The sequence below is a fragment of the Brassica rapa genome, chromosome A06, assembly GCF_000309985.2.
Source record: "Brassica rapa cultivar Chiifu-401-42 chromosome A06, CAAS_Brap_v3.01, whole genome shotgun sequence".
Taxonomy (NCBI): domain Eukaryota; kingdom Viridiplantae; phylum Streptophyta; class Magnoliopsida; order Brassicales; family Brassicaceae; genus Brassica; species Brassica rapa.
In genome coordinates, this window is record NC_024800.2 from 14,248,508 (window position 1) to 14,260,978 (window position 12,471).

The window sequence follows — 12,471 nt, forward strand, 5'->3', positions numbered from 1 at the left end:
GGTGAGCTCGACATCACTTACAAATGTAGTACCGCCGCTAAAGATCAAGTCCTCGCCGATTTCCTCGTGGAATTATCTCCGGAACTTGCCCAAGATCTAGAAACCTCAGATTCAACCTAGATTCTGCATGTCGACAGTTCCTTGACAAACAAAGGTTCAGGAGCAGGAGTTCAACTTCAATCACCAACGGGAGAACTCATTCGACAATCGTTCAGCTTTGGTTTCCCGTTATCGAACAACGAGGCGGAGTACGAATCGCTCATTGCCGGCCTTCGTCTTGCAAAAGCAGTCAAAGCTAAGCGACTCAGCGCGTACTGTGACTCGCAGCTCGTCGCCAGTCAGTTCAGCGGCGATTACGACGCGCGCAACGACAGGATGGACGCTTACCTCCGAGTCGTCCAATCATTAGCTAAGGAGTTCGAATTCTTCGAACTCACAAAGGTTCCACACGGAGAAAATGTGTGTGCTGATGCATTGGCAGCGCTCGGAAGCAAGCTCCGCGATCAGGTCAAAAGGACTATTCCGATCCATCGGATCGAGAAACCGAGCATCGACATCTCAACGGAGGCAGCTAACTTCGTCACTACGGAGTCCGAAAAAATGCCCCAATCTCTGACTGATGACGACTCCGAAATGACAGACCAAGATCAGCCAATATCAGATTGGAGAACTGAGTTCATCCAGTATCTCACCAACGGCACGCTTCCAATTGATAAGTGGGCCGTGAGACGACTAAAGAGACGCAGCGCGCACTACGTCATCATGGAAGAGTATCTTCACCGGTAACAGCTAGCAAGGTCCTCCTCAAATGCATCTTTGGCGAGCAAACACAGTTAGTGATGGCCGAGACTCATGAAGGAGCAGGTGGCAACCACTCCGGAGGCCGAGCACTAGCCTTAAAAATTCGAAATTTAGGATTCTTCTGGCCAACATTGAATACGGACTGCGAAGCGTATGCTCGACGATGCGACAAATGCCAACGACATGCTCCGAGCATCCACAGCCCAACCGAGCTACTGCGAACTTCCGCAGCTCCTTATCCATTCATGCGATGGGGGATGGATATCATCGAACCAATGCCGAATTCCCGCAACGTTGCTTCGTGTTGGTATTAACCGACTACTTCACCAAGTGGATCGAAGCAGAAGCCTTCGCGCAGGTTACAGAGAAGGAAGTCCGCAGCTTTGTTTGGAAAAACATTATCTGTCGTCACGGCCTACCGTACGAGATTGTGACGGACAATGGATCCCAGTTTATATCTGGAAACTTCAAAGATTTCTGTAACAAGTGGAACATCCGACTAAGCCCCTCGAGACCAAGGTACCCTCAAGGAAACGAACAAGCGGAGTCCTCAAATAAGATCATCATCGACGGACTCAAGAAGCGTCTTGATCTCAAGAAGGGACACTGTAACACCCCCGAACCGTCCTAGGCATAGGTCGACCCACCGGCCAACAATCAAACAAGAACATGACCGACGGACGACCCACACCAAGGGTTGGAGATGAAAGGCAAACCGGCCAGCCAACAATCAAACAAGAACATGACTGACCGTCCAACCCAACACCATGGTCCGGAAGCGCTATGTGACGGGTTAGGGACGATCCGGTCAGAGTCACAAAATTTACTCCACGACCTCGACCAGTTCATCCACTAACTCGTCCCGCTGCGTCAACGCACAAGGCTTTTCAACCCGTACCTAGAATTATCGTTTTCCGTTAGATCGAGGCCTAAGGCTTTTCAACCCGTACTACGACCTAACGTTGTGTTAGACCGGACTAGTCAAATATCAGAGTACTCATGAAGCGCATATAAAACATTTACTTTATTGATTCAAGAAATATTCATACATTGAAATAATTCAAGACTGGGGCCCGGCCTAATGCAAAATCAAGCCAACAAAACACATAACGCAATACCGTTTACGAAAGGCATGAAAATCTACACCGGCGGTCCTAACGTCCAGCACCAAGCTATCCAATCATCCTTACCTAAAACGACCTGCAAAAAGGAAAACGGAGTTGGATGAGTAACCTAATGTTACTCAGTGAATAATGATCCCCAACTAACAAATACAACCCCTCGCTATCCCACCCCAAACAATCTAAAGCGAGAGGTTCACCTAATAGCACAATTCCATAACAACAAGGAATATCTGAAATACGCAGCGGATAATAATAGCTAGATAACTAACGATATGAAATCATAACCGCTAATGACTAGCTAAACACTTAAACTCAAACTCAACTCAATCTAGGGTTCAACAACCCTCTACAGTATCTACACTATAACTAGGGCCCCATGTGACTTAGTGTTCCTCCTCTATCCTCGGCAATATCCTATCTCCCTACCACAAAGGCCAGAAGAAGGAACTTTCAACCGAACGCGGCCCACAGTACAGTTGGGTCACCGCGCGACAGCCCCAGTACAGTCGGGCCACTGCCGGTTGTTACACGACGATCGCGGCCCACAGTACGGTCACCACGAGACAGCCCCAGTACAGTCGGGTCACTGCCGGTCACTACCCCGTCCGTGTAACCACTCAGCCATAGGCCATGACCCCGTCTCTCTGAGTGCTCTCGATCCAGCGAATAAGGTGTTTCCTTAAACCCACTGGGTACGAGGTCGAGGAAACACTAATCCACCTCAAACATGCCTAGCATGGTGGGTTACACACAAGCTATATGGCATCACAGTCTAACTCTAGAAAACTAACAACAATATCATTACTAAACAAATCAACCAGTTAGTCACTCCCTTACCAAGAGCTGACTAACCTCAAACAACAAGCAAGCATTCAGCATTCGCTAACTAACCAATCAACCTAACCATTAGCATGCTACTATGATTCCCAAGCAATAACTAAGCATGCTATCAACTTAATCAACTAATACTCAACTATTAACTAATCAAACCGTTACTCAGTTAGCCCTGGCCTCCTGCCATGATCCAACTTCCAAGTAACGGGAACCTGCATGAAAACAAGTCAGCAATCAATTGATCACAACTCACAGTGTTCTTTGCCGATAAGCAGCTGGTTAATCGGAGAGGACTTGGCCAAAACCCAATTGACGACATGACTGGAGTGGACTGGACTCGACTTGGACAGAACCTCGGCTTCACCATGAAGAAACTGACACGCCTCGACAGACTGATCTGGACAGAATCCTCCTTTAGCTCCTGGACAGTTCTTTGGACTTCCCGGTGTAGTATCGAGTAGAACTTCGACTGATCTGAAACCGTGGAACTGAACTAACTCTGGACATCACCTCCACTTGATCATCAAAGGAACTGACTGGCCTGGACGAAATCATTTGGACAGAGCTTCCGCCTCACAATCGTATAGAATCATCGATTGGACGGAACTGGCCTTCTCGGTGGAGTATCGGTCTTCAGAATCGACCATACTCTAGATCGGCCACTATCTTTCTCTCTCTCTCTCTAGCCACGTTGACTTCCCATCCGAACTGATCTTCCTTTGATTGATCATCAGTTGGACAGAACCTTCCCAAGGCGCTGACTCGAAATCAGTAGAGAACTGACCTCGAAAACTCGCTAAAACTCTCGAAATAGCTCGGAGTCACTTGCTTTCTTTTTCTACTTTTCTCTCACGTTTTTAACTTGGTTTGGACAGGTCTGGATGTGAAGAAATGATCAGGGGTCGTGGGGTATTTATAGGAGACACCAGCCAATCAGCTTCAGGTTGGTGGCAGCCCGTGTGTCGCTTCGCATGGCTCCGGACGCATGCGCGGCGGCACCTCGTGCTCCACATGGCTGGCTGCATGTCCAGGACACATGCAGGACGCCACCACTCATCCCAGATGTCAGGCTTCATGACTGTAACTCATGCAAGACGCCACCCAAGCACACACATGTCGATCAGCATGCTTCGGTTGCATGCGCGGAGACACCTCGTGCTTGGCCGTTCCACCTCGTGCTTCTATGTGTCAAGCTGCATGTTCAGATTTCATGCACGTCGACACCTCCTCCTTGTGTTGACACTCAGCTGCTGATGTTATAGACAGAACGTCCTGGCCATATGCATAGGGACACCTCGAGCTTCTTGGTCGGTTTACGCGATTTTTGACCTTTCCGGCATATTTTCGTCCCGCGATCAATCCAGAATATTTTTCTTCTCCCGTTCAGATGAGTTTAATATTTTTAATAAACTCCAATCTGAAGTCTGACTTTGGCGGTAAATATTTCCCGATCCTTCGGCTTCATCGAAGACTTGCATAATACCGAAATTAGGGTTTTAGTCTAATTTCGGGTTTTCCCGTCGTGCTTCGATCCCGTCGTGCTTGCTTCCCGTCGTGCTTAAGTCCCATCATGATTCCAATGTCTTCAAAATAATATTCCGCTGATACGAAGTTTTGCGGAAAACTTCGTGCTGAAGAAACGTCATTCTTCCAAAACGTCGAGCTTCTAAACCGTCGTGGTTCCAAAAATGTTATGCTTCTAAAACGTCCGTCTCATCAATCTAAGACATCTTCTAACTATGGTCGAGCAACTTATTCGACTCATAGTTCACTCAGGATCACTTCTTCGCCCACTTCGTACTTTAAAACTTCTCGATCGATCCTTATCGCCCGCGACTCGACCACCACAAAGATACTTGACCACTCTTTTTTTTTTTTAACGGGTTTCTGCAGACACTGGGCCGACGAACTCGACGGCATCCTCTGGTCGCATCGGACGACCCCCCGAGGAGCAACAAAATCCACTCCTTTATCTCTCGCTTACGGGATGGAAGCAATGGCTCCGGCCGAGGTCAACGTAACAAGTCTCCGCCGATCAAAAATGCCCCAGTATGTTGAGCTTAACCAAGATATGCTGCTAGATGCCCTCGATGAACTAGAGGAGAAACGCGACCAAGCCCTCCTTCGGATCCAGAATTACCAGAATCAAATCGAGAGCTACTATAACAAGAAGGTCCGCTCGCGCCCTCTCGAGCTCGGTGATCTGGTCATGAGAAAAGTCTTCGAAAACACCAAAGAGCCCCACGCCGGAAAGCTCGGCGCGAATTGGGAAGGACCGTACAAGATCACTTGAGTCGTCAAACCAGGTGTGTACCGACTCGAGACTTCCCGCGGAGAGGCAATCCCACGAGCTTGGAACTCGATGCATCTTCATCGCTTCTACTCATAAAATGAGTAAACTTGTAAGAATGAGTAAATGATCTACATCACCCTTTACTCGTCCAAAAAAAAAAAAAAAAAAAAAAAAACCGAGTAGATGCACCCTATGGTCACTTCTACTCGTCCAAGTAAATGACTACCAAGTCACTTTTACTTGGGCCAAAACGAACTACGAAAGGCTTGATCCTCCTCGGAGGTACGTAGGCATCCCCTCTACGGGGTCCAGCCCCAACAAAACAAAAAATAAATCCTTTTTTACTCATCTCATTTCTCCCTCGAGAAAAACAACGAGAGTAAAAATCCGAACATACGATGCTAGCCCCTTAATTCATAAGCGGCGCACGAGCACTCGTCCCGATCAATCGAACGTGTCCTGATCAGATATCGAACGAAGGGAAAAATAGAGTCCCGCGTCACCGATGCATCCCGCACTGACCGACTCATGAGCGAAATTTCCGGACCTTATCGCAAATCGAAGAATAATGAGTTGGCCGACCAAATTTCTCTCGATTACTGTGAAGCGTCCGGATACCTTTCCTCGGAAATGTATTAAAATTCTTGTCTTTATTTGTCCGACTAATCGTAAACAAGGTTAGTGGGATCAAATTAACAGGCAACGGATTATTTCGAAATCGACTAAGTCATTTACGATCATTCGTGACACACTTAAAATGAAAACACTTAGTAACGATTCAAAGTTTACGAAGAAGGAAATCTCCCGAGTACCGAACAACAAGACCCGTCCGGGCCAATAATACAAAATAAAATAAGAGTTCAAAGGCTTCCAAGAGCCGAGATAAGATCAAAAAGAAGAAAAGGAAAAAGTTACAACAGACAACAGGTTTTACTTATCGACCACATGAGGATCCTTGTTGCCGCCATCATCTCCCTCCCCGGGACCCGAGACGCGGCCAAACTTTGTTGGAGCTGGCGGATCCGCAATTGTAGCAGGCACCTCCGTCGGACAACCCGTAGGAACACCATCTTCCTTCTCGGGGTCTTCAGAGGAGGAAGTGGACGAGCTGGCATTTTTAGATGCCTTCGCAGGAGAATCAGTCAGAATGATGGTAGGCACGGCCATGTCCTTCGGAGCGACCGCACCTGCTGATGTCTACTTAGCTGGATCGATATCCTGATCAGCACGCTGATTGGAAGATACGGCGGTCTGAGCGGGCTCCTTCATCAGATCTTCGGAGCGAGGATCTCGGTCGACGAGAGGAGAACGGAGAGCGATAGCGGCTTCAGAGTCCAAATTTCCTCAATTAAAAACCGAGACTCCAGCACCAGTGGAGAAAGGCGAAGGTCTTCTGCTGGAATCTCCTTCACCTCCAAGCGAGCCGCTTCTTCTTCGTAATGTTTCTCTTGCCCGACGAAGAAATCAATGGTCTCTTGTGGGATCTCGAGGCCCGAGGCCTTGATCTGCTCGAGACACTTCCTTGTCCTGAAGGCTTGACTATGCAGGCACCGAGCATCATTGTACTTGTCCCTTTGATCTTCGCGAAGAGAAATCTTATGAAAGCGTTTCTCGGCTTTGGCGATCATAGCAATCAACACACGGATCCTCTCGTGCGTAACTTCGTACCTACGAGACTTACGAAGTCTGTTCATCTCCTCAGCATACTTGAGCGACTCTGCAGCCCTCGCCTTTTCAATGACAGCTTTCTCCTTCCCCAGCTTGTCCACTACAAATTCTAGGTCTTTCATCGACCTCTTGCATAGTTGCAAGTCCGCCGCATCAGCCGTCCTCGTCTCGTCGAACGCCTTCCTAAGCGCCTTCTCCCGAGCGATCGCGTCATTCTTGTCCCGCACTGCAATCCGGAGAGCCTCTTCGGCCTTCTTCCTCACTTCCTCACCCTCGCGAATCTGCCCTCTGGCTCGCCTCAGTGCCGTATCGTATTTTTCAACGAGCACGTTCCAGTCGCCTTGACTCTGCTTGGGCATAACAAGGAAAAGGTTAGAAGAATACTCTTTGCAAAAAAAAAAACAACGGATAGAAACGGATCAATACTACCTTTATGGACGAGGAAGCGGCGTGTTCATACTCGTCCTTGAAGACAAGGTCTTTCACAGAAGGAAGCTGGTCGGGACCGCCTTTAATCAGCTGCAGTAGACGACCGCAATCTTCCGGGTGAAAAGCCAACGGAAGATCGCGATTGAACTCAAATTTGAACCCATCCCCTGGGGTTTCCTTAGGACGTCCGGACACACGGGTCTCGGATCCCTCCGCAATGCGAGCAGGAGACCCGTCGAGCAAGCGATCCCGCTGTCCTTCGGAGACTGACGATTTCCTCGGAGTCTCGGAGATGCCTTGATCTCCCGCAAGGGCTCCCTGAGACCTATCGCCAATAGTCCGTCCCTCTCGTCTCCGCTGACGAAGAGCTACGGTTTCATCCTCATCGTCGTCAGAAGTCCCAACCTTGGGGACAATTTCAGGGACCAGCGCCTGAAGCTCCTCTTCACAGACAGAGGATGGGCGGGGTAGAGAGAAATCTTTCTTCTTCGTCTTCTTTTTCCTGGGGACGTCGTCTGCAGGCGGGTCCCCGGCCTTCCTCTTCCTGCTTCCCTTCTTGGAGGAGCCACTCGCGCCGGTCTGCTCAATGTTCTCCTCCTCATTAGACTCCCTTCGAGCCTCAGGATTTTTCTTCTTCTTCCTCGAGTCCTTTCTTTGGGAAGAGCCGCCAGCGAGCGCTTGCTCGGCGGCAATAGGAGTAGAATCGGTAAGCTCCGGCTCCGAGGGACCAGCCTTGCTCCCAGAAGCACCTTTCTTGGCACCTATCTTCCCGGCCACGATAAGACTGAGATCTAGCAATTGCTTCATTGTTTTGGCTCGGTTAATCTCCTTCTGTTCAGCTCGCGTGAAAAGGGACAATCTCTTCAATGTCGAATGATTGATATGAGGAAGTAAGTCCGAGATCCTCTGCAAAAAGGAAAAACCCTTAAAGTTATCATTCGCTTGCTCAGAAACATAAAAGGGGAGTAGAGACTCACGGTTGGCAATCCGATCTATAGATTTTTGAATTCTCTCCCGAGTAAAATTCTCCCAGTGATCCTGTCTTTGCAACGCGACGATTCAAGCACTCTCCTTCCAGTCCTCGGGGTAGGTGGCAAGATTTGGATGACCAACTGCAAAAAAAAATATATAACACAAACATGTCAGACGAGTACGCGCTACAGTCGTCACAAAAGCAGTGTGCAGTACCCATCTCTGCATTCCAAAGAACACGGTAACTAGATTTCAGCGGTTCCTCGAACGCCGATCTATTCGACTTCACATAGAAGTACGAACGCTGCCAATCCGAGGTTTTGGTCGGGTACCCAGTGTCCACATTGTAGTTCGGGCGCATTCTCGTCGAGACCAGCCCATCGTCGGAGATCGAGACCGAGGTCAACTCTTTGAACGATCTTACGCTCATCGACGTCCCCGCCTCAGCTGCGATCACCGACAGAACGACCATCAAACGAAGAGAGCCGTTCATCAGCTGGCTCAAAGCGATTCGCCGGCGAAACGCGTAAGCTGTGACGATTCGAGGAATTGGGAACCACAGCTTCGTGTCGTTCCGAAAGTATGATTTGTAGATGCATTGATACCCTCTCGGCGGCGACCAGGGCCTTTGATCTTTCTTCGGGATTATGAACGAAACTCCATGTGCGTTGAGATCTCGGAGAATAGCTTCCACCGACTCCACGGTAGACTTCGTCCTCTCGACGTTCGGACAGTCCTGTCCATCGACGACCGAAGGCCGAATCCTCCAAGCCTCCAGCGGACTCTCCTCGGCAAAAATGTTTCCCGGATAGTAACTGATCGGAACAATCGAGACGTCAACCGCCTCTTGACCATCATCGTCACCCCGGAATTGTTCCCTCGCTTCCGAGACCAAGAGACGCTGCGCTAGATCCATGTTTCCCGTATCCATCATTGCTTCATGATGAATATCTTCCGGATCCTCGGCAGAATCCCGAGCAGATGCTGCTTTCTTCCCCTTTTTCTCTCGCGTTAAACGATGAGATGACGACATCTCGGATAATCAAAGTTTTAAAAACAGAGATTAAGAGAGAGAAAGAGTGTAGAGAGAGAAAGTACCTTGATGCTGCGGAGAAAAATGAAAGGAAGCGAAGAGGGGTGCGCTATTTATAGGGAGAGGCAAGCGCTGGGATCAAGGCGTAATCATTACGCCTAATAAGGCCTAAATGGGCCTAAACCCTATTGGCGTGTAACCGACAGACGTGCCGGTTCGTTTTCTCGATCAGTTCATCTCACGATTGTGTTGGTTCAATTCCTCAGCAGCAATCACAACTATCTACCTCGAGATAACATCGAGTCAAGCCACTTGCTCGGATTGATCCTTTTGTCCTCCGAACTAAAGACACCAAATTCATCGAGGATCGTCCACCCGATCCATCGATGAACTGGGGGGGGACTTATTGTTGGGGATGGATTGAACCCATCCACAAAGCCCATCGAACAAAAGGCCCAATCCGGTAAGCCGGATTGTCGTCGGCTCGGAAGCCGATATTCGAGATTTCGTCGAAACGGAGAGCGGACAGAGCGCGATCGACTTAGCAGCTCAGGGCGAACATTCATCAATCAGGCCCGAAGGGCCGACAACGCCCAATCGATTAAAAGAAGATTAGGTTAAGACGATCGCCAACAGACTATAAAAGGAGAGGAAAGCAAAGGAAAAAGGCATCGACACTTAGTGACACAAACTTAGCGGCGAGATTAGGGTTTATTGTCCGTACAATCATCTCTCTGCTATTTGTACTTTTCCGGTTTAAGCTCTCACGAGCTCCGGCTTGCCATTACTTTCTCCACCTTTGTAACCTCATCTCGAAATCTAATAAACGCCTCTGTTCGACCCATTTTTAGTATTGTTTACTTCTTCTGAGATCAAACTCACCTTAAACAATAACAATGAAGAAATAGAAACTCATAGTATAGATGAAAAGAAATGATAACAAGGAAACTCTCAAACTCTCAAACTCAAACTCTGAAGAAAACTCTTCTGCCGTCAAAACACTTAGGCAGTATATAATCTACTAGGTTAAAAACTCGTCAGGGCATTTTCGTAATTTGGCTTGGCCTTGGGTTTTAAGTCTGCTGAATCCAAAATGTCGTGTGTCTGATGTCTCGACATCGATCGATGGTACTTGTGTACATCGATCGATATTAATCTTCATTTGTCGGGGCATCTCCTGGTATCGATCGTCAGCACTGATGCGCATCGATCGATTGTTCTTCCTCTCGTCGACCTCTACGTGGTCAGCTCGGGTGAAATGTCCTTTAAGTCATAGCTTTACTCCGAAATGCACCTGAACCTGGAAACATACCTAGAAGAGTAGAAAACATAGATATATATATAGTAAAACACCTATATACCATGGTTGAAAACGGGTCAAATCCAAGGTATATCAACTCCTCCAGACTTACCCTTTTGCTTGTCCTCAAGCAAAACATACATGCAGTCTCTCTGAAAGAGGTTTGAAAATATTAGAGACTTAAGATTTTTAAGCATAGAAATCTTTTCCTCAACAATTTTGCAACCACATTTAAAAAGTCCTAATCACAGAAGCACACTATGCAATATCCTAGCTTAGCAACCATTTCTAACATAACACAACTCATCAATTCACGTCTGACATCCCCTCTACTGATTTCATTTCTTAGCATAAATATAAAGTGAATGCTTTACCTTGGGAGTATCGATCATAAGATGCAAGGATTTCAGACAAGTATCTGGAGCTGCAGGTAAAAGTTAGTTCCTAGTTTCTCTCTCTCTAATTTTCTCTCTTGAGTCAAAGTCTGCTTCCATTGCAGGATCAGTGACCAAGATTGGACAGGCTTCCATGAATCAAAACTTAATGGTGGTTGCCACCAAGCTCTGTTCACTTCTTTTTGACCTATATCCAAGAGTTCTTTGCGAAAGCGAGCCTTGAAGATTGCCGCCTCCAAGTCCCGTTTCGAACTCTTTTATTGGAGTCTTTATGAATCAAGCCTTAATGGTTTTAGCCACCAAGTCCTGTTCAGACTCATCCTAAGTAAACAATAGATCTTATTTATTTATTTATTTATTTATTTATTATATATAATTTTTTTTATATACTCACTAACTATTCTAGGGTCGAAATTTAGAGAGAGAAAATGTGATAAATAATCTACACCAGGCGTTATCTTCCAGACTTGTCTGAAGAATCTGATCCCATGTATACCAAGCCCCAAGACAAGCGGTTATGTCAGGTTTAGTGTTGGAAATCAGCTTTGGTTGCTTCATACGTTTCAAGGCAAGTGTGTAGTTGATAGGTTGATCTGCTTTAGCATCTATAGTGCTATCTGCAATCAGTAAATCTAAAATGGTGTTTAAGATTGGTTAGATATTCAAGTTTAAATCAATATAAGATTATAGTCTTTATTTTCAATAGCTAAGCATAATTTATTAAAATTCCTTTTATATAAGAATAAAATAAATTATATCAGTAAATTTTCCCCCAGACTTAAATTAGACTGTCCCAGTGTAACTGAGTTGGAGTTATGATGAAATAGTTCATGATGTACGAAATGTAACAAGTAGGGAAGATACATCTGACCGGAGTAGATATCGATCGATGGGCATATGTTACATCGATCGTCGTGTGGTTGTCCACGTCGAGCGATGTCGACGTATTGTCGGCGGTCGATATTAAGGTCTTCCTACTTGGGTCTCCTAAATCTGAAAGAAATAAAATGAAAGTAAATAAATGCTAGCTAATAAAACCAAACTAAAATACCTAATAGTGGATTGCCTCCCACTCAGCGCTTGGTTATAGTCATTTAGCTTGACTGTGGTAGTGATTGGCTATTTGGTGGAGAAACAACTACTTGTTGGAAAACAAGCATCCACGTCATCTCTGCACATTCGGGACCAAGATGCAATGAAACTTCTTGTGGCCTCATCATTTCTTGTCCATTTGTCATCCATCTTCTCAAGTACATTGGAGATGTGCTGTAGCCTATCTTGAATGTTTTCAATGCTGACCTGGTGCCAGCGTATGTTGTCATAGGCGTATGCTGAAAGTTCTGTCAGTTCCTTGTGCATTGACTCTATCGTCTTGTGTATCAGCTGCTCGCCGGATGGTGTAGACTCGGCGTCGATCGATGCGATTATGTGTGCGTCGGTCGATCTCGGTGACTTGCCATCGAGCGATTTCGCTCGCGTCCTGTCGATCGATGCTGATATCTGGTGCTGAGCTGCGAGTTGCCTCTGAATAGCTTTGACTTCTTTCTGTAGCCATTCTGCGTGGCTGTCTAGTCCACTGATTTTGTTGTCGAATGGAAAGTAGATGTCATCGCAGCGTTTGT

At 46.9% G+C, this 12,471-nt stretch overlaps 1 protein-coding gene across 1 annotated transcript; it reads left to right on the forward strand.

The window, feature by feature from the left end:
* The first annotated feature begins 964 nt into the window (after positions 1-964).
* LOC108870460 lies at positions 965-1,432 on the forward strand. Its single transcript, XM_018655930.2, has one exon. The coding sequence runs from the start codon at positions 965-967 to the stop codon at positions 1,430-1,432; it is 468 nt and encodes a 155-aa protein (XP_018511446.2).
* The last annotated feature ends 11,039 nt before the right edge of the window (positions 1,433-12,471 follow it).